The sequence below is a fragment of the Rutidosis leptorrhynchoides genome, chromosome 9 (genome assembly GCF_046630445.1).
Source record: "Rutidosis leptorrhynchoides isolate AG116_Rl617_1_P2 chromosome 9, CSIRO_AGI_Rlap_v1, whole genome shotgun sequence".
In the NCBI taxonomy this organism is placed as follows: domain Eukaryota; kingdom Viridiplantae; phylum Streptophyta; class Magnoliopsida; order Asterales; family Asteraceae; genus Rutidosis; species Rutidosis leptorrhynchoides.
The window spans coordinates 58319073-58342688 of NC_092341.1; the positions used below are offsets into that span (position 1 = coordinate 58319073).

The 23616-nt window shown below is 34.1% G+C and overlaps 4 protein-coding genes across 4 annotated transcripts; all 4 read right to left on the bottom strand.

Annotated features, from left to right (window-relative positions):
• Positions 1–1236: 1236 nt before the first annotated feature.
• LOC139868076 (uncharacterized mitochondrial protein AtMg01250-like) lies at positions 1237–1699 on the bottom strand. The gene is made up of 2 exons (XM_071856414.1): positions 1411–1699; positions 1237–1301 (listed from the first exon to the last, which is right to left on the bottom strand). The coding sequence occupies exons 1-2, from the start codon at positions 1697–1699 to the stop codon at positions 1237–1239; spliced, it is 354 nt and encodes a 117-aa protein (XP_071712515.1).
• Positions 1700–2103: 404 nt separating this feature from the next.
• On the bottom strand, positions 2104–3337 carry LOC139868077 (uncharacterized). Its single transcript, XM_071856415.1, has 2 exons — positions 2693–3337; positions 2104–2598 (listed from the first exon to the last, which is right to left on the bottom strand). Exons 1-2 carry the CDS (start codon positions 3335–3337, stop codon positions 2104–2106), a joined length of 1140 nt encoding a protein of 379 aa, XP_071712516.1.
• A 14499-nt stretch (positions 3338–17836) lies between these two features.
• On the bottom strand, positions 17837–18297 carry LOC139868079 (uncharacterized). The gene is made up of 3 exons (XM_071856416.1): positions 18189–18297; positions 18011–18142; positions 17837–17901 (listed from the first exon to the last, which is right to left on the bottom strand). Exons 1-3 carry the CDS (start codon positions 18295–18297, stop codon positions 17837–17839), a joined length of 306 nt encoding a protein of 101 aa, XP_071712517.1.
• A 416-nt stretch (positions 18298–18713) lies between these two features.
• On the bottom strand, positions 18714–19947 carry LOC139868080 (uncharacterized). Its single transcript, XM_071856417.1, has 2 exons — positions 19303–19947; positions 18714–19208 (listed from the first exon to the last, which is right to left on the bottom strand). The coding sequence occupies exons 1-2, from the start codon at positions 19945–19947 to the stop codon at positions 18714–18716; spliced, it is 1140 nt and encodes a 379-aa protein (XP_071712518.1).
• Between the last annotated feature and the right edge of the window lie 3669 nt (positions 19948–23616).

Below are 23616 nucleotides of genomic sequence, written 5' to 3' on the forward strand. Positions count from 1 at the left end.
ATATGAAATACCCACACACCCACTCAATTGCTTGCCATAGCTTAAAAGATAGATCCGGGTTCGACATATCATATATCCCCTTGAACATTTGGCCAAAATTAGCATACAAAGGTCTACTTAAATTCCACCATCTATATACTCTTAGCCAAACTTCCTCTGCGAAAGAGCAATGTAGAAAAACATGCTCGACTGTTTCAACATTGTTGTCGCATACAGGACATCTTATCGAATCCAGATCAACACCCCATTTATCAAGTTCCGTTCGAACCGGTATCCGATTTTGTTTGACCCGCCAAATAAAGATTCCGAGCTTTTGAGGCAAAACATGTAACCGAACAGTTTCTTGGGTCGAAGAGAATTCTTGAAGCAGTTTGTCATCAATGATACTGGACAATGCTTTTGTACTAAATTTCCCATTTGGATGTAAGTTCCATTTCCACGTATCCATGTCTCCATCACTAAAAGAATAGGAATCGATTAAATCCTGCAGATTGTTAAGCTCACTTAGTGTTCTTCCTATGGGTAGTCTTGACCAATTACATGACATGTTTATATTGACCCCATCTCTTGTAACTCTGTCCATGACGAGCACATCTTTTTCCTTTTCTAGCATGAAGAGTCTTTTAAACTTCTTTTCTAACGGTTGATCATCTATCCATTTGTCTAACCAAAAAAGAGTATCATCTCCTTTGCAAACAACCTTCGTAAAAGAGTTAGTGAAAGGAATATCTAAAGCATCAATATGATATCCGATTTTGCATATGTTTTTCCATACAATGTCCATACTCGAGAGTCCATTAGGATTATGGTTTCCCAACCCACCTTTCCGCCCATAAAGACTCGTAATAATATTTACCCAAAAAGACTTCTTTTCTATATGAAAACGCCACCACCATTTCCCTAATAAAGCCAAATTTTTGGCTTTGAGTGAACTAATATTTAGCCCCCCGCCCTCATATGAAGTTAACATATTTTCCCATTTAACCCAAGTAATTTTTGTGTTATCCCCCGACCCGCCCCAAAAGAATTTACGACGCAAACCTTCGAGCAAGTCGATAACACACGATGGAGCACGGAATAGGGAGAAGGCGTACAAGGGAAGACTACTAAGTACCGATTTGATTAAGGTGAGGCGGCCACCAAATGACAACATTTTTGTTTTCCAATTTGCCAATCTCGAATGAAACTTTTCTATGAAAGTTTCCCAATCCCGAATGTTCTTCATTTTTTTACCTATTAACAATCCAAGATATGAAAAAGGAAGATTGCCAACCCGACACCCGAATCACTAGCCATTTCCTCTACAACCCGAAATTGAACACCAACACCATAAATGCAATTTAACTTTTAGACCCGAGAAGATTTCGAAGCATTCAAGTATCTTGAAGATATTTTTGAAGTTTCTTTTACTCCATTCCCCGAAAAGGATAGTGTCATCAGCGTATTGCAAATGGGAGACAAGAACTTTATCTTTTCCAACTTCTATTCCTTTGAAGAGGCTTGTATCGATTGCACTCTTTATTAGTGCACTTAGACCCTCTGCTACAATAATAAAAAGGTAAGGGGATATTGGGTCTCCTTGACATATACCTCTATCGAGTGCAAATTCTTCGGTTGGGGATTCGTTAACCAACACCGAGATTGAGGCAGATGATAGACATGCTCTAATCCAATTTATCCATTTCTTTCCAAAATGCATTATTTCCATGACCTTAAATAGAAATTCTCAATTAATACTATCGAACGCCTTTTCAAAATCGGCTTTGAAGATGAGGCATTTTTGCTTCTTTCTCTTCATTTCGTTTGCGACAAGGACCCCATCCAGTATGAATCTCCCTTTGATGAACACGTTTTGTTCTCCACCAATTATTTTATGAATAATCTTTTGTAGCCGGTTTGAAAGCATTTTGGTAATGACTTTGTAGTAGCTTCCAATGAGGTTAATAGGCCGATAAACTCCAAGATTTAAAGGGTCATCTTTCTTTGGGATTATTGTTAGGAAACTTGCGTTACAACCTTTTGAGATTGTTTCCCGAGACCAAAACCAATATATCGCCTTTTTCAAATCATCTTTCACGAGCCAAAAGAACTTCTTGTAGAAACTTAGGTTAAAACCATCGGACCCGGCGCCTTAGATGGTTCACAATTGCTTATCGCATCCCATATTTCTTTTTCGGAAAAAGGGGCTTCAAGTGCATTCGACTCATGTTCTGTGATCTTATTGAAATGAAGCGTGTTTAGCGAATCATAATTTGGCTTGAAGGAATGTTTAGCCATAAATAGCTTACTGTAGTATTTAAAGACTTCTCTTTTGATCGAACTCGGCTTCTCATCCCATATACCATTGATGTTGAGTCCTCTGATGGACGTTTTATTATAGCTTCGGCGAATTGAAGCATGAAAATAAGCCGTATTCTTGTCTCTGTCTGCTGCCCATTTTAATTTGGCCTTTTGTCTTAACATGTCGCTTTCGTCTTTTTGCTTTTTTAACCATCTGACCCGCCTATCCAACGATGCCTCTCGTTCTAGGTCAGATAAAACATTCAATTTCGCTTTTTCTTCTAACACTGTTACATCTATTTGGAGATCTTCAATTTCCTTGTCCAGGATTCCATATTTATGTCTACTCCACACTTTTAGCTCTTCTTTTCTTGAGTTTGTCTCTAAAATTGCAATCGCATCTAGAACCAACAACTTCTTTTCTCCAAGCATCCGTTATGATATTTTCAACTTCCACTGATTCCAGCCATATATCAAAAAGCTTAAAAGGTTTTGGGCCGAAATCCATGTTTTTATCCCTAAGTATTATTGGGCAGTGATCCGACGTGTGCCTGTCCAGAGCCAATGCCGAGACATCACCCCACAATTCTAGGAATTGATCCGTAACTAGGAAGCGATCTATTTTACTAAATTTCTTTCCATTGTCGCTGATTCTTGTGAATCTTTTTCCTAGTAATGGGATATCTACTAGGCGATTGTTTTCAATGAACGTGTTGAAGTATTTTGCCCATCTCTCGTTGAACTCGGTATTAAGCCTTTCACTTTGATATCTTACCTCATTGAAATCTCCTCCGAGCACCCAATCAACGTTTGGGTATGTCATTAGATTATCAAGACACTCCCACATTCCATTTTTTTCTTCTTCTTTGTGTGGACCGTACACGTTTACTATAATCGTTTCTTTATCTTTTCCAACCCACTTACCTTTGAAGGCTAACACATGATTTTTTTCCACCGCTTCACTGACCGAAAAAATGCTCGGTCCCATATTGTAATCATCCCTCCTAACTTTTCGAATTTTGGTTTTTGAATAAAGTTGAACTTTGGCGAACCCCATATGTTTTCAACCCATTTTTCATCAACCAAATTGCATTTGGACTCTTGAATGATCACTATGTCTGGGTTTTCTGATAAATGCAGCCTTATGAACCAACTATATTTATTAATCGCCTTACCTGTCTTACTACCGAAACCACGAATATTGAGGGACATGATCTTCATAAATAACTAAACTTATGATGGAAAACATTTGGTTGCTTAGTGGTGGTTTTCATCCCGCTCTACCCCTAATTCTGTCCCAAATTCTTTTAATCCAATGCTAGTAGAGGAGCTTCATGATTTAGAGCACATCTTTTCTTTACTATAAGCTGTTTTTGACTTCTGTTCTTGGCGTTTGGGAATAGTTCATGCTAAGTGTTTAAAGTACATAATAAGTGAGGCACCATTCCATTTTCTTGTGTTATTCTGCACATGACCACTAGAGGTTCTTGATTTGCTTGGTTTCTGGGGGTTGATTTCTGTGATTTTTGCTTGCTTTTTACGGTTAGGTTTAGGTATAGGTTTTCAGGTGTTTGGTTTTGGGATATTTGGATGGCTGATTGGTTGGTCATTGTGGTTCTTTTGGGCATCGGAAACATTTTAATGGAGGTGGGCTTGTGAGCTTCTGTGGTTGGTAGCTTGGGCTTGAGGTTTGTTGGTTGTCTGGGTCACGTGATTGGGAATGTTATTGGGCTTATCGGACTGGATGAAAGGTTGGGTTTCAGGAATAAGATTTTCGGTATTGAAGGGTGGCGAGTTTATCTGTGGGCTGTTTGATTCACTATTGGGCTGAAAAAGGTTGAGTATTCTTATTGGGTTGACAGGCGTATGAGGATTTGTATTTAGAAGTTGGTCAGGTAAGTTGATTGGGCTAGCAGGATTGTGGGGGGTGCAGTTTGGGCTAATAGGCTTCTGAGGAGAGGTGTTTAGTTTTTGGTTGGGTTGTTCATTGGGTGGGCTAATGGTTGGGCTTATTGGTTTGGCTATTGGGCTGGAAGTAGTATTATGATTAGGGCTGGTTGGTATATTTGGATTTAAAGGATAAATGGGTTCGGTATGATTAAGGTTTGGTGAGATTACCTGTGGAGAATTGTGCCGCCCATCCTTTTTGTCAGAACTCTTCGTATTCTGTGAGGAGACATTAATTGTTGCCTTGAACTTTTCCCCATCCGTTTTGTAGCCGTCATTTTCTCTGTCATTGCAATTATCGCCTTCGAAGTTGTCTCTTGTTTCGAAGCACTTAGACGATTGGTCTTCCAGGTTGTCACCTTTGACGATTGGTCTTCCAGGTTGTCACCTTTCTTCATCACCGGACTGAACAACTCCGGCATGGATTCCTCATCGGAATTTTTTTTCATAATCCGATCCCCAATCTGTTTCATCATCTTCTTCGCCCAACTCTAATTTTACTATCTCACGTAATTCTTCAGTGGCTTTAACATTGACGATAGCTTTGTTATCCAGACAAACCCTTAGCGTTTCATGAATTGGATTAGGGGTTCTGATCTTTATAAGAACTTTGCAGGCTACAAGATTTTGGTTGTTCTCACTTAGACTGCAATTCTTGGTGTCAATGATTTTTCCCCACCAATTGGCTATCTTTCTGAAGTTTGGCTCATTCCAACACAAAACAGGTACTCCATAAATACTTATCCAAGCAAGCCGTCCCAGAGAAAGAATACCCTTTTCCCAACGTCTAAGGTTTGTGTCCCATCGCTTTAGGCTATGATTCTCTGTCTCTAGGATGTTTTCAACCGCTGCTTCGGATTCAAAAATAAACTTGACCTCCTTTCCACCTGTATACTTTATAACAAAGTTGTTTAATCCTTCTTCTTTGCAGAGCTCCTGTATTTATTCCAAGATATCCATATCCTCCACCTCTCCTATTAAGGCTCTTTTAAGCGTTGATGTGATAACCTTATCTTCTTCAACATTGATAAGTCTTTCGGCATCTAGTTTGGGAATAAATTTTTTGTTTAAGTTACTGGTAGGGTGTCGATAGGTTTTAGGGTGGTTTGGTGTGGTATGATTATAGGTGCTTGAATGGTGGTATGCGTGTTGTTGATGGATGCTAGGGTTTCGAGAGCTTTTAGGGTTTGGTGTGTTATGGTTAAGGTTGGGATTTTGGTTGAAGGTAGGGATTGATGTGAGTTGGTTGTGGTTATTTGGTTGTGAGAAAGACTGATTTTGCTTGTGGGGGTGATGAAGGTTTTGAAAGAAAGAATGGTTTTTGTTCCGTGAGTTAGAGACTACTTCGTTGAATTTCCTACCGTCGTTAAAAGAATCTTTGAAATGTTTGGTGTTGTCATACAAATCTGGGAAATCATTTTGTTTGTAGTGGAAGTTTCTTACATTGTCTCTTTCCCTTTGCGACTCATCATTTGTCTTCTCAGATCTTGCTTTGTAGAATCTCATATATGTATCTCCTACTTGCTTATTACATAATCTTTCAGCGAAAGTTATCGAATTTGTAATCCCTTCGTATGTAACAAATCTAAAACGTAGGCCATTTTTCAACATGCTTCTCACCATATAAATATCATTTACATCTCCATGATTCTTGAAGAATCTCTGGAGATCTTCTACCGACCACGAGTATATTTAATAGTGTATCCCTGACTAATGCTCGAGTATATTTGATTATGCATGCTTGTATATTTAATTTCTTCGTTATATAGTGTATACTAAATCACGAATTTAATACATATATTACTAATATAAGGTATGATATGCATGTCATTGGAAAGCTGTCGAAAAATTAATAACTTTTTATTTAGAAGTCGTGTGATTTCGATGGACGGATTAAAAAATATAGCCAACTGAATTATTATTAATTCTAATATTATTATTATTATTATATTATTATTATCGTCGTTATTATTATCGTCGTTACTATTATTATATAATAGTTATTATTGTCATTATCATTATCGTTATCAATATAAGTATTATCATTAAAAATTGTTATTGTTATTATTAATACTATCATTATTATCACTAAAGGTTATTATTAATATTAATTATTAACATTGATTTTATGACTGATATTATCGTTATTATTAAAAATTAACATTTTATAAAAACTATTATTTTATTATTTTTATGATTATTGTTATTATTAAAAGTAGCATTAATATTAAAATTAGCACTTTTATTAATATTATCATTTATAATAAAAATATCATTTTTATTATAAAATATTATCATTATTATCATATTAGGATTATTATTATTAAGGATTATCATTTTTGATAGAATTATTTTTATAAAATATTATTATTACTATTCTTATTATGATAATTATTATATATAGTAAATATTATTATTAAGATAAATTATATTTTTTTTACTAATATTAAAGTGTCGATACTATCAATTATCATTTAAAATTTATCATTGTTATTAAAACTATCATTCTATTAAAATTATTATTATTATTTAAAATTATCGTTACTACCAATTTTATTAGTATTATTAATGTCATAATTATTATTACCATTATTATTTATATTAAAATACTTTTAATAACATTATTGTTATTATTATTGTCATTATTATTATTACAAAATAATACAACTTTTACTCATTATTATTATTATCAATAGTATTTTACATAATACAAAGATATTTTTACCACACGTAATAGAATTACATTAATAAAACATACCACTATATTTTTATAATATTAAATGAACTTTATAAATTTTATTACTTGAGATATATAAAAAATATATTTTTATCATATATAAACTTTAATATAAATTTTTATTTATTAATAAATGGTTTGTATTATTTACTATAATAAAATCTGATAAATATATATATATATATATATATATATATATATATATATATATATATATATATATATATATATATATATATATATATATATATATATATAAACGACTATATTTAAGTTATATAATAAACATGTATAGTTTTTGAAAGTTATTTTGGGTCAAACTGACTTTTGTTGACTTTTGCATATCGATCTCGAGCATTAGGATTGTGATACACTATAACTTGACCTAAATTGTTTGACAGATATTGACCATTATATAAATATATATTTACTTAATATAGGTTCGTGAATCCGAGGCCAACCCTGCACTTGTTCAGTGCCATCATATGCATAATTGCTACGAAATACAGTATTGTGAGTTTCATTTGCTCCCTTTTTAAATGCTTTTGCAATATATATTTTTGGGACTGAGAATACATGCGTTGCTTTTATAAATGTTTTACGAAATAGACACAAGTAATCGAAACTACATTCTATGGTTGGATTATCGAATCGAATATCACCCTTTTTAGTCTGGTAATCTAAGAATTAGGGAACAGAAACCCTAATTGACGCGAATCCTAAAGATAGATCTATTGGGCCTAACAAACCCCATCTGGGTTACAGATGCTTTAGTACTTCGATTTTATCATGTTCGATGAGAGTCCCGGAATGATGGGTATATTCTAGACGCGTTTTGTTAATGTCGATTACCAGGTGTTCACCATATGAATGATTTTTATCTCTATGTAGTTTTTGCGAAATGCCTGATATGAGATGATGTTTATGAGAAATGGAAATGAAAATCTTGTGGTCTATTAAAATTATGGAAATGATCGATTATGTTAAACTAATGAACTCACCAACCTTTTGGTTGACATTTTAAAGCATGTTTATTCTCAGGTATTAAAGAAATCTTCCGCTGTGCATTTGCTCATTTTAGAGATATTACTTGGAGTCATTCATGACATATTTCAAAAGACGTTGCATTCAAGTCATTGAGTTCAACAAGATTATTATTAAGTCATTGATAGTTTGATATATTATGAAATGGTATGCGTCCCTGTCAACTTTCGATGTAATGAAATGTTGTCTTTTTAAAAACGAATGCAATGTTTGTAAAATGTATCATTTAGAGGTCAATTACCTCGCAATGTAATCATATGTTATTGTATTCGTCCTTATGGATTAGGATGGGTCGCTTCACACGAGAGCCTCCAGCAAGATCAACTCCGATGAGAAAACGGCAATCAATTCCGGCGAGAAAATAGGAAAAAAGGACGAAGGATAATTGAGAAGGGAGATGAAAGAAAAAAATTAGGGTTTCAGATTGGGGAAGTAAAAAGATCGAGATAGGGTCTAAAAGAAATGAGATGGAGTGGGCCAGGGATGCATTTAATGTGATTTTTCTCAGCATGACCATTTTACCCTCATGTGCACTGCACATGACAGAGTTTAACGTAAGGAATTGACGGACGTTAGGCAAATGGACCCCCCATGAAACAAGTGCATACCACAATGACCCCCCAAGGTGAAAAAATTATTTTGGACCCCGCTTGTTATTTTGAACATACCACAGGACCCCCCCATGTAATTTTGTCTAACATTAATTGAGTTTAAAGTTTGATTGTATTTAGATTCAAGTTCTTATTTAAGAAATTTATGGTACATAATCAACTATTTTATACATATATAAATATATATTCAAGAAATTATAAATAAAGTCAACGTTGGTCAACGACCGATGCGTCACCGACGCGTCCCCGACTCGGACGACGCGTCCTTTTTAAGTCACGACCGATACGTCCCCGACTCGCGACTTTTACAACCCTGATAATTCGTACCACAACAACGACTATCATTTAACCTATAACATTTACCATTTAACCAATATAACTAGCAATCATTTCCATTTAACCCACATCAACAGTTGTTATATTTCTCACAACAACCAACTCCACGAAGCCAACCCGAAGTTGAATCCGTACATGAAACCCAAAACGAACTTGAGAAATAAAAACAAAAAACAAAAAAAAAATTAATAATAAAAGATAAAAGTGAGTGATACAAGTGAATGCCCATAAACTCCAAGTAATGCATTGGGCACCGAATGAAGAAAGAGTATTCGTGGAGCGGTGGCGCGATGCTAGTGAAAATTCAGTCACTGAAAACTTTCAGACGGCTGGTTAGTTTTTGACCACAATTCTAAGTTTATCATAACAATGAAGAAAATTGATGAGGCTATATTTGATTATGTATTCTTAAAAATGAATAAATACTTTATTAGATGATACAAGAAAACATAAGAAGACGTAAAGTGATGTAGGACTGGGAGTTTATTATAACAATTCATAACCACTATTGTAATCTGACACTTTGACTTTAGGTTGTTAATGTCCTTAATGCACGTTTAGACCCGCGAATCGTTTGGGTCATATGATGCCAAATAGGGTATTTGTTTATTTTGATACGTTCACGATGTTAAGTTAACTGTATTTGCAAGTGTTGACGCCTTGAAAATGAGTTTTGGACTTCTTTTGCGTTAAAGTGAAAATTACGACTCATTTGGGTCATAAGAGTGTATTTTGACCCGTATGCATAACTTCGGAAGTACGAAGTTACAAGCACGTCCATAATGTCAATTAAGACTTGTGGTATGAAAATGAAACATTCACGTCACCACAATCCCCCGAAGACCTATAAATTTGGTTACATAAAAATGTAAATCGCAATATGAGGTCGATTTATATTTTAAAAACTTGACTTCGAACATTGTATACTGACTTCGAACAAAAACATTGTTCGAATGAATGGTAAACAGATAGATCTTGAAAAAACACGCACAATTTAAAAAGACGGTGAGTAAATCAAAGTTATGAAACAAATTATATGATCGTTCAAAGTTCGAACAGGAATTAGAACACAAATCTGTTCGAACACACTCGAACTCAGTGTAAATTTTGGGATATAAACACATATCTGTTCGAGCCCATCAGTTTTTGAGTTCGTACATGTTAGCCTGAGTTGGAACAATTTTTTGTTCGAACATACAGTTACAGTGAATTCAAGCATTTTTAAAGAAATGTGAAATGTAACAAAAATATGGAAAAAGTGTATATGATCTAATTTTCAAAAATTTTAACTAATATGTCGTATCAGACGAATTATAGTAATCTGTTCCAACCCAGCTGATAACGACGACACGGATAATCAGACTCGTTAAACATCTTATATGTTAATAGCGGATATGTTTTGAAAATAAACGACGGCGATGGTGGTCGTAGCTATGGCGGCTGTGGCGGTGGTGGTGGCAGAGCCGTGGTAATAGGAAAGGTGGTTTTAGAGAAGAATGATAAAAGGAATAAAGGTGGTTTAAAGAGGGAGAAAAGGAAGCATCTGAAAAGCTGATCAAGAAAAACCTAGAGTGTTTAAAGACTAAAATACCCTTTATGTAATATTATATGGGTGTGAACAGTAAATCAATGATTTTTAATGATATATTGTAATAGATATATCAATACATGTCTTACTTAAATTTACTGGATGATAAAATATGTTATAAGTTTACCGAAAAGGGTAGAAGTTGACATATTGGTATTTCTAAAAGTACAGGTAAAATTTCAAGTACACATAAGACCAAACCTAACGTTGCGTCAAATCTCATCCGTCAAACCACTTGGCAAATTTTGAAGCCCCTGACACTGTTAACGCAACGTTAGGGCAGACACACCACGGGTGTCGGTGACAATTCTGAGGAAAAAAATGTGTTTCAGGCCAGGTGTCGAGTTGTGTTTGGTCCACACATTTTGAGCGTTTCAAACGGTAATATTATCGTTTATTTATTTTTAGATTTATTTTTTTTTTTTGATCCATTTTTCTATTTCTAAAACCCGTATTCATCATTCATTTTTCAAACCAAAAACTCACATTTCACAATTCATTACATTCACATTATATAATTTAACCGCTTAAAATAATTTTTTTTTGAAATTTTAGAGAAGAAATAGAAAATTCTATGTCCTAAAAACTAGAGCGGGCCAGGACCCTTTAAATCGGAAGCCCACAACTCGCCACTAACAAATCCAACTATTACTACGAACCAGAAAATTTTGGATGTCTATCAATTTAACCGCTTAAAATAATTTTTTGTTTTGAAATTTTAGAGAAGAAATAGAAAATTCTATGTCCTAAAAACTAGAGCGTCGAGAAATAAGAAAGAAAAAGAGCGCATCGAAAAACGTCAAAAAATAAAAGGTCGAAAAATAAAAATAAGAAAGAAAAACGTCGAAACTTAAGAGTTTAAAAACTAAATCTAAAAAGTTGCGCCTAAAAGTATTAAAGCTTAAAAGGAAATCTATATCCAAAACGGCAATAACTTAAAAGGCACTAAAATATATAAACGGCGTCGCAAAATTCTAAAGCGCCTAAATCTTAATCTAAAGAAAAAGCACTCCAGGGATTTTACGGCAAAGTCTTAAAATCTAGAAATAAAAATTAACTACGGCAAAATACTAATCTTAAAACTAATTACGAATGAAAAATATACAAATTACGAATTAAATGATTAAAATATACAATTTATAAAAAGAAATAAAAATGATAATATTACTTATTTTTATAAAAATATTTTTTATATTATTATTTTATAAAAGTTAAGTTTATATATTTAATAAAACTAATTATAACTTAAAAATACAAATTAAATAAAACTAAAACTAATTAATAAAATAATTAACCCTAATTAGGTTAATAATAATAATAATAAATAATTTAAACCCTAAACCGTACCAGCTCTGGGATCAGACCTGTCAGACAGGCTCATGCGATCGCATGAGTCTTCTATTATGAGGCCATGCTGTCGCATGGACTGTGGATCCAGGCCATAAGTTGGGCTGCTACAGTGTTCGGCCCAGTTCGTTTTAATTATATATATATATATATATATATATATATATATATATATATATATATATATATATATATATATATATATATATATATATATATTCAGATTTTAATTTTTTACAAAATAATAAAAACAAACTTATATTTAAAAAAAACTAAAAATAAAATAAAAATACTTTTTAATTTTATATATTTTAAACGAAATCTTAAAAATATTTATATTTTTATATATTTTTTTTCTTTTTATTATTTTTAACACTTATTATAAATACAAAATATTTTTATGAAATAAGAAATAATATATTTTTACAAAAATATAGTTTTACTAAAATATAGCGTAAAAATATAAAGTTTCGCCGAGTCGCCGGCAGCGGCGCCAAAAACTTGATGTGTGCAGCAGCGTATATGAAATATACTATATTTTTACTACAAAATATGATACAAATTACACAAGTTTTATTTATTTATTTAGATTGGGATATACCTAAACCTTGCTACAACACTTATAGGCTGTGTACCTAATCGTAGAGTAGTGTAATTTTTAGTAAGTCTGGTTCGTTCCACAGGGAGCTAGCTGAGTTTAACGCTATATTTTTTTACAACTATATTTGTATATATATATATATATATATATATATATATATATATATATATATATATATATATATATATATAAGTAGTATTATTATAAAAGGGGGTTTTTACCGTTTAATGACCGGTTTGTCGATTTTATATTGTAAGCGTAAAGATAAATGACGATAATAAAAATGATATAATTTAAATTGCGATAAAGTAAATTGCAGTAATTAAAATGACAGTAAATAAAGGTACGATAAAATATGAAATAAAAGTATTATGCTTATTTAAACTTCCGTAATCATAATGTTTGAAGTGTTGATTTTAATTTATTACCCGGGTTAATTGTCCTTTGTCCTGGATTATTTGATACCTATTTGGTTTTTGTCCATAATAGTCCATCGGTCATAATTATAAAATTCTCGTCAAATTAACTTTATTCCCTAAGTCAAATATTCCAACTAATTAAGGATTCGAAATGTAACAAAGTTTTAATACTTTGTTTAATAATTACACCAGGTTATCGACTGCGTGTAATCTAAGGTTTTATTACTTTGTTAACAATTACACCAATTATACTTGTATGTAATCCACCCCTGTTTTAATTAGATATGAATATTAATTTACCCACTTGATCAGAATGAATAATCGATTACCCAACCCGAATAATTAATTAAATGGTCGTTAAAGATGTCGTATAAACATCACTATATAGGACATGCATAATCATTTTAATAATTATTAGATTAACTAATTTGAAAATAGGTTCGACAGGTTCCAATGAGTTGTCGCTCAATTAGACAATACCCCCTATTTATTAATAGTCATAGTCCAATGTCTACAAGTGTCGATTTTTTGTCCGAACCTTAATTATGTTACAAAATCTAATAACCCCGTCTTAATATTTAGTCTAACATCACGATTACTTTGGCTCAAATAAGCATAATAATAACTTAGTTACGAGACATTAATTTAAAAAGGAAGAACATAGCTTACAGTGGTGATTAATCGCGTAGCATTACACGGACAGAGTTTCGACTTACAAAATCTTAAAACATTCCTTACAATAACCCAATTATTATTAAACTTAATTTAAAATTATAATTATAATTAAAAATATAATTATGATTACAGAGGAAGAAGAAAAAAAAGGTATGTTTTACTCGACGAAAAATGCTGAATTTATAGGACCTGTCCAGTTTTCTGGCTTCATGCGATCGCATGAAAAATGGTCTTCCTGGCCATGCGATCGCATGGCCAGCTGGATCAGGCCACCTACTTTTGTTTTCTAGTTTTGCCGACGTTTTATTATATAATATAATATATATATAATTTTAAGAATTATTTATATATTATATTATATTCATGTGCATAGTTGACTTGTCATTTTAGCTCCGTTGCGTCACGCGTTGAAAGTTGGTTCATGTCCCGGTTCCAGATTTTCGAACGTCCTTGCGTACTATTTAATATCTTGTACTTTGCGTTTTGCGGCTTGTACTCTTATCATTTTTGGACGCTTCTCATCAATAAATTGAACCACTTGAATTATATCTTGTACATTTGAGTTTTTTGGTCATTTGCGTCTTCAAATCGTCGTTTTCTTCTTTTGTCTTCGCACTTATTTATTTAAACGAATATTACATAAAAATAGAACAATTGCAACTAAAAGCTTTACATATTGGAAGGATATTGATACTAAATATATGTTCATTTAGAGCACTATCATATGTATATAACTTCCGCTGTGTATTAAAAAAATCTGGGGTGTTAAAATGAGTCTTTTACATATTTCTATATCTCATAAATTTTAAAAATTCAATCGTTCGGTGCGTTTAATTCACGAGTTAAATGTCCGTGCGTATACGATAATTTATTTAGCAGTTTCACTATTTTAAAGGTATCATGTTCATACGAACTTCATTTTTGACGATTCAAATACTCTGACGTCCGCATTTAATCGACTACACCTTTCGTGTTGTCTCTGAATAAAAAAAAATAACATTTTCAATTACTAAATAAGTAAAATATTTAAGTTAATTAAATAAATAATAAAGAATTCATTATTAATTAATCATTATTATTGATATTATTATTATTTATTATTTATTATTTATTATTATTATATTAGAAGAATATTCAAATGAATTCAACTTTTAAGTTGAGGTCCAAGGAACCAATAAGAGTGCGACATGTGGCGCGATAATTACATATGATTGAAAAAATAAAAATTCAAATTGTTTTTTTTCAATCACATGTCATTGGATTTGACATGCAGTAAATCACATGTGATTCTGAATGTCAAATCCAATCACATGTAATTGAAAAAAAAATCGAAATTTTTGTTTTTTTTTGAAGAATTTTTTTTTTCAATCACATGTGATTGCCGCACTCTGATTGGTCCATTCAATTTCAAGGAAATTGTTGGATATCTTATTATTATTATTATTATTATTATTATGAAACACGGAACCAGCGTGTGAATATGGACGTCGAGTCAAGGACGTCGAGCATAGGACATCGGGAACTTTGGTCAGCTGTGGTTCAACGAAGGTTTTACGTCATTCCCATTCGGAAACTTCAATTTTTTTTTCCATTACTCCGAGAGCTCTTAGTATAAAAAAGATAGCTAGTCATTTTTCCATTAGGTAGGCACCATTAATATCTTATCTAGTAAATATTTGTAGACATCATTTTTTTTAGAACGATAATTTTGGCATCAAATCCTCTCATTTTCTACCCAAACACATGTAGGAAGAAACTCCTCGCATTCAACGCGCAAAGCGTATCCAGAATGCTTTGGGTTAACTGTTTGGCCCGCACAGAGTGAAGGATACCAGAGGCACAAACTTGGAGAAAACTCCCCCCTCGGGATTTGAACCTGCACATTTGTTTTTCAAAGATAAAACCTATAACCAACTGAGATTTTTTACCACTCAACAAATAGTTCGGTTAGTTCGGTGGTTGTAGACATATCATTATATCATTAGTATAAAAAAGCTAGCCATTTTTTCATTAGGTAGGCACCATTAATATCATATCTTTTCATAGTATATATAAATATAAATATAATAATCATTCCATGAAAGAGATCGTTACATATTTGCATGATTTGGTTGAACTCAAGTGAAAATGTGTTGTCTGCCTATTGACTTATGCCAAAAATTTATGTAGGCACATCATATATTAATACCTTTACTATATATTTCATGTGCAACTCTTTAATTGATGTTATGCGTACCACTATTAATCTTGTCTCAGAGTTTTCACAAGCTATTTGTAAAACTGATTGTTTGTCGAAAAGAGATTTTGTTTCTAGCTTTAAGATATTCTTTTACTTTTAAGAACAAACAATTTTAAAATTAAGATGTACGTAGTACTATTTTTTATTTATTTATTTTCTTTTTTTAGAAAGGCAGAAGCATTTTATTAGACTAAATCAAAGAACAATACAAGAGAGGCATGCAAACGCATGCTAAGAGCTAGGAAACTACACTACAGCATACGAGATCATTAGAGGCAGAGACATGGGGATGCATGTGGATGCTTTGCATTATCCAACTCTTCAAATAAGCGAATTATAATGTGTTAAAAAATTGTATATTAGTTGCCAATATTCCTAGATAATAAACACAAGCATCCCTTAAATATGATTAACATATATCATAGTTACGAACTTAGCATGTATACATGAAAATTTTATGTTGATATTTAATTTTTGTGAAATGCATCCTCTATCTGTGAATCCTGGCTTCGCCTCTGGAGATCATGCTTTGAAACAAAAATATTACAATTTTTACAATGATTCTTTAAAAACTCAATATGGAAAAAACCTATGTATCCGAGAGCAATTAGCCTTTATCATCGAAAGTGATTGGGTTTAAGAGCCATTGACCCCAATCAATCGAGATCTTTTGTGATCTTCTTGAAATCCATTCGAACGACTTTAATTGAATCTCATGAAGAGCCATTAGGTTGTTCCCTTTCTTTTTTTGGAACAAAGTGATGTTTCGGTTTCGCCATATGAAATACCCACACACCCACTCAATTGCTTGCCATAGCTTAAAAGATAGATCCGGGTTCGACATATCATATATCCCCTTGAACATTTGGCCAAAATTAGCATACAAAGGTCTACTTAAATTCCACCATCTATATACTCTTAGCCAAACTTCCTCTGCGAAAGAGCAATGTAGAAAAACATGCTCGACTGTTTCAACATTGTTGTCGCATACAGGACATCTTATCGAATCCAGATCAACACCCCATTTATCAAGTTCCGTTCGAACCGGTATCCGATTTTGTTTGACCCGCCAAATAAAGATTCCGAGCTTTTGAGGCAAAAAATGTAACCGAACAGTTTCTTGGGTCGAAGAGAATTCCTGAAGCAGTTTGTCATCAATGATACTGGACAATGCTTTTGGACTAAATTTCCCATTTGGATGTAAGTTCCATTTCCACGTATCCATGTCTCCATCACTAAAAGAATAGGAATCGATTAAATCCTGCAGATTGTTAAGCTCACTGAGTGTTCTTCCTATGGGTAGTCTTGACCAATTACATGACATGTTTATATTGACCGCATCTCTTGTAACTCTGTCCATGACGAGCACATCTTTTTCCTTTTCTAGCATGAAGAGTCTTTTAAACTTCTTTTCTAACGGTTGATCATCTATCCATTTGTCTAACCAAAAAAGAGTATCATCTCCTTTGCAAACAACCTTCGTAAAAGACTTAGTGAAAGGAATATCTAAAGCATCAATATGATATCCGATTTTGCATATGTTTTTCCATACAATGTCCATACTCGAGAGTCCATTAGGATTATGGTTTCCCAACCCACCTTTCCGCCCATAAAGACTCGTAATAATATTTACCCAAAAAGACTTCTTTTCTATATGAAAACGCCACCACCATTTCCCTAATAAAGCCAAACTTTTGGCTTTGAGTGAACTAATATTTAGCCCTCCGCCCTCATATGAAGTTAACATATTTTCCCATTTAACACAAGTAATTTTTGTGTTATCCCCCGACCCGCCCCAAAAGAATTTACGACGCAAACCTTCGAGCAAGTCGATAACACACGATGGAGCACGGAATAGGGAGAAGGCGTACAAGGGAAGACTACTAAGTACCGATTTGATTAAGGTGAGGCGGCCACCAAATGACAACATTTTTGTTTTCCAATTTGCCAATCTCGAATGAAACTTTTCTATGAAAGTTTCCCAATCCCGAATGTTCTTCATTTTTTACCTATTAGCAATCCAAGATATGAAAAAGGAAGATTGCCAACCCGACACCCGAATCACTAGCCATTTCCTCTACAACCCGAAATTGAACACCAACACCATAAATGCAATTTAACTTTTAGACCCGAGAAGATTTCGAAGCATTCAAGTATCTTGAAGATATTTTTGAAGTTTCTTTTACTCCATTCCCCGAAAAGGATAGTGTCATCAGCGTATTGCAAATGGGAGACAAGAACTTTATCTTTTCCAACTTCTATTCCTTTGAAGAGGCTTGTATCGATTGCACTCTTTATTAGTGCACTTAGACCCTCTGCTACAATAATAAAAAGGTAAGGGGATATTGGGTCTCCTTGACATACCTCTATCGAGTGCAAATTCTTCGGTTGGGGATTCGTTAACCAACACCGAGATTGAGGCAGATGATAGACATGCTCTAATCCAATTTATCCATTTCTTTCCAAAATGCATTATTTCCGTGACCTTAAATAGAAATTCTCAATTAATACTATCGAACGCCTTTTCAAAATCGGCTTTGAAGATGAGGCATTTTTGCTTCTTTCTCTTCATTTCATCTATCATTTCGTTTGCGACAAGGACCCCATCCAGTATGAATCTCCCTTTGATGAACGCGTTTTGTTCTCCACCAATTATTTTATGAATAATCTTTTGTAGCCGGTTTGAAAGCATTTTGGTAATGACTTTGTAGTAGCTTCCAATGAGGTTAATAGGCCGATAAACTCCAAGATTTAAAGGGTCATCTTTCTTTGGGATTATTGTTAGGAAACTTGCGTTACAACCTTTTGAGATTGTTTCCCGAGACCAAAACCAATATATCACCTTTTTCAAATCATCTTTCACGAGCCAAAAGAACTTCTTGTAGAAACTTAGGTTAAAACCATCAGACCCGGCGCCTTAGATGGTTCACAATTGCTTATCGCATCCCATATTTCTTTTTCAGAAAATGGGGCTTCAAGTGCATTCGACTCATGTTCTGTGATCTTATTGAAATGAAGCGTGTTTATCGAATCATAATTTGGCTTGAAGGAATGTTTAGCCATAAATAGCTTACTGTAGTATTTAAAGACTTCTCTTTTGATCGAACTCGGCTTCTCATCCCATATACCATTGATGTTGAGTCCTCTGATGGACGTTTTATTATAGCTTCGGCGAATTGAAGCATGAAAATAAGCCGTATTCTTGTCTCTGTCTGCTGCCCATTTTAATTTGGCCTTTTGTCTTAACATGTCGCTTTCGTCTTTTTGCTTTTTTAACCATCTGACCCGCCTATCCAACGATGCCTCTCGTTCTAGGTCAGATAAAACATTCAATTTCGCTTTTTCTTCTAACACTGTTACATCTATTTGGAGATCTTCAATTTCCTTGTCCAGGATTCCATATTTATGTCTACTCCACACTTTTAGCTCTTCTTTTCTTGAGTTTGTCTCTAAAATTGCAATCGCATCTAGAACCAACAACTTCTTTTCTCCAAGCATCCGTTATGATATTTTCAACTTCCACTGATTCCAGCCATATATCAAAAAGCTTAAAAGGTTTTGGGCCGAAATCCATGTTTTTATCCCTAAGTACTATTGGGCAGTGATCCGACGTGTGCCTGTCCAGAGCCAATGCCGAGACATCACCCCACAATTCTAGGAATTGATCCGTAACTAGGAAGCGATCTATTTTACTAAATTTCTTTCCATTGTCGCTGATTCTTGTGAATCTTTTTCCTAGTAATGGGATATCTACTAGGCGATTGTTTTCAATGAACGTGTTGAAGTATTTTGCCCATCTCTCGTTGAACTCGGTATTAAGCCTTTCACTTTGATATCTTACCTCATTGAAATCTCCTCCGAGCACCCAATCAACGTTTGGGTATGTCATTAGATTAACAAGACACTCCCACATTCTATTTTTTTCTTCTTCTTTGTGTGGACCGTACACGTTTACTATAATCGTTTCTTTATCTTTTCCAACCCACTTACCTTTGAAGGCTAACACATGATTTTTTTCCACCGCTTCACTGACCGAAAAAATGCTCGGTCCCATATTGTAATCATCCCTCCTAACTTTTCGAATTTTAGTTTTTGAATAAAGTTGAACTTTGGCGAACCCCATATGTTTTCAACCCATTTTTCATCAACCAAATTGCATTTGGACTCTTGAATGATCACTATGTCTGGGTTTTCTGATAAATGCAGCCTTATGAACCAACTATATTTATTAATCGCCTTACCTGTCTTACTACCGAAACCACGAATATTGAGGGACATGATCTTCATAAATAACTAAACTTATGATGGAAAACATTTGGTTGCTTAGTGGTGGTTTTCATCCCGCTCTACCCCTAATTCTGTCCCAAATTCTTTTAATCCAATGCTAGTAGAGGAGCTTCATGATTTAGAGCACATCTTTTCTTTACTATAAGCTGTTTTTGACTTCTGTTCTTGGCATTTGGGAATAGTTCATGCTAAGTGTTTAAAGTACATAATAAGTGAGGCACCATTCCATTTTCTTGTGTTATTCTGCACATGACCACTAGAGGTTCTTGATTTGCTTGGTTTCTGGGGGTTGATTTCTGTGATTTTTGCTTGCTTTTTACGGTTAGGTTTAGGTATAGGTATAGGTTTTCAGGTGTTTGGTTTTGGGATATTTGGATGGCTGATCGGTTGGTCATTGTGGTTCTTTTGGGCATCGAAAACATTTTAATGGAGGTGGGCTTGTGAGCTGTTGTGGTTGGTAGCTTGGGCTTGAGGTTTGTTGGTTGTCTGGGTCACGTGATTGAGAATGTTATTGGGCTTATCGGACTGGATGAAAGGTTGGGTTTCAGGAATAAGATTTTCGGTATTGAAGGGTGGCGAGTTTATCTGTGGGCTGTTTGATTCACTATTGGGCTGAAAAAGGTTGAGTATTCTTATTGGGTTGACAGGCGTATGAGGATTTGTATTTAGAAGTTGGTCAGGTAAGTTGATTGGGCTAGCAGGATTGTGGGGGGTGCAGTTTGGGCTAATAGGCTTCTGAGGAGAGGTGTTTAGTTTTTGGTTGGGTTGTTCATTGGGTGGGCTAATGGTTGCGCTTATTGGTTTGGCTATTGGGCTGGAAGTAGTATTATGATTAAGGCTGGTTGGTATATTTGGATTTAAAGGATAAATGGGTTCGGTATGATTAAGGTTTGGTGAGATTACCTGTGGAGAATTGTGCCGCCCATCCTTTTTGTCAGAACTCTTCGTATTCTGTGAGGAGACATTAATTGTTGCCTTGAACTTTTCCCCATCCGTTTTGTAGCCGTCATTTTCTCTGTCATTGCAATTATCGCCTTCGAAGTTGTCTCTTGTTTCGAAGCACTTAGACGATTGGTCTTCCAGGTTGTCACCTTTGACGATTGGTCTTCCAGGTTGTCACCTTTCTTCATCACCGGACTGAACAACTCCGGCATGGATTCCTCATCGGAATTTTTTTCATAATCCGATCCCCAATCTGTTTCATCATCTTCTTCGCCCAACTCTAATTTTACTATCTCACGTAATTCTTCAGTGGCTTTAACATTGACGATAGCTTTGTTATCCAGACAAACCCTTAGCGTTTCATGAATTGGATTAGGGGTTCTGATCTTGATAAGAACTTTGCAGGCTACAAGATTTTGGTTGTTCTCACTTAGACTGCAATTCTTGGTGTCAATGATTTTTCCCCACCAATTGGCTATCTTTCTGAAGTTTGGCTCATTCCAACACAAAACAGGTACTCCATAAATACTTATCCAAGCAAGCCGTCCCAGAGAAAGAATACCCTTTTCCCAACGTCTAAGGTTTGTGTCCCATCGCTTTAGGCTATGATTCTCTGTCTCTAGGATGTTTTCAATCGCTGCTTTGGATTCAAAAATAAACATGACCTCCTTTCCACCTGTATACTTTATAACAAAGTTGTTTAATCCTTCTTCTTTGCAGAGCTCCTGTATTTATTCCAAGATATCCATATCCTCCACCTCTCCTATTAAGGCTCTTTTAAGCGTTGATGTGATAACCTTATCTTCTTCAACATTGATAAGTCTTTCGGCATCTGGTTTGGGAATAAATTTTTTGTTTAAGTTACTGGCAGGGTGTCGATAGGTTTTAGGGTGGTTTGGTGTGGTATGATTATAGGTGCTTGAATGGTGGTATGCGTGTTGTTGATGGGTGCTAGGGTTTCGAGAGGTTTTAGGGTTTGGTGTGTTATGGTTAAGGTTGGGATTTTGGTTGAAGGTAGGGATTGATGTGAGTTGGTTGTGGTTATTTGGTTGTGAGAAAGACTGATTTTGCTTGTGGGGGTGATGAAGGTTTTGAAAGAAAGAATGGTTTTTGTTCCGTGAGTTAGAGACTACTTCGTTGAATTTCCTACCATCGTTAAAAGAATCTTTGAAATGTTTGGTGTTGTCATACAAATCTGGGAAATCATTTTGTTTGTAGTGGAAGTTTCTTACATTGTCTCTTTCCCTTTGCGACTCATCATTTGTCTTCTCAGATCTTGCTTTGTAGAATCTCAGATATGTATCTCCTACTTGCTTATTACATAATCTTTCAGCAAAAGTTATCGAATTTGTAATCCCTTCGTATCTAACAAATCTAAAACGTAGGCCATTTTTCAACATGCTTCTCACCATATAAATATCATTTACATCTCCATGATTCTTGAAGAATCTCCGGAGATCTTCTACCGACCACGATGTTGGAAAATTGAAGAATAGAAACGAAGTCGTTTGCTTGCCTTCTACCCTTTATCGATAACCGTAGTTGTATCCCTTGTATCCTCCGTGCGCCGCCTCCGTGACCCTCGAGTATCCGAACCTTGCTCTTTCTCTCTCTATGTTTCCTCTCATTCCTCTCATTCTCTATTCGTTTTATTTATTTATTTATTTATTTTCGTTAACGACAGCCTTTAGAACTATCATTAATATGCATATTTGCATAACCATCATAAAAAATCAATCTCAACTGCTATATACGATACATTTATGCATTCTAACAATGACTTTAAGAGATGTCGGTAGTAAAATTCCTTTTGAATTTTGCATAAAATAGAGATTATAAATACACACAGATAAAATAAATACACATATTTTGAAGCCCCTAACCGAGGCTTATTCTAAACATTTGGATATTGTCAATCAAACGTTGAATGCATATGTTTTGGGCCATCCGTCCATTCCCGAGCTCGTTGTGAATAGCTTGTCGTTTGAGGTGTTGCTTTGTAACACCTCAATTTAATTAAGGTATTTTTTAAGATTAATGTCGTTAGTTGACTAGTCACTTGTTAGAAAAGAGACTAGGTTTGTAAGAAAAAGGAACTTGGTTGTAACCTTTTATGTTGGGTAGGGTAAAAAGTTTAAATAAAGGTTAAATCACTTGACATCTTTAGTTTTGTTAAATAATAAAAAATTAGAAATAGAGAGAAGAAAAGGTGTTAGGTTGCGATTTTTAGTGAACCAAGCAAAAATACTGGAATTTCTTTCATGTAAGTCAATCCTCGGGTATAATCAACTTTTCTACAACTTGCTAGCACTAGTGAACCATAGATTCATCCTTGTTCTTCACCAAATTATTGATTTTAGGGGTTTTGATACTATAGAACTAAGGTATGTGAATCTTGTGCTTTAATTCCTAAATTATTTGTTAGATTGGAGTGTTGGTGTTTAGATGAAGTTTCTAACTCCATTCAAACCCTAACTTGAAATTATAAGTTACGGTTAGAGGTGAAAGTTGAGTAGAGATGATGATTTGTATAATAAAGACTTGTAAGTAAATGTTTAGAATG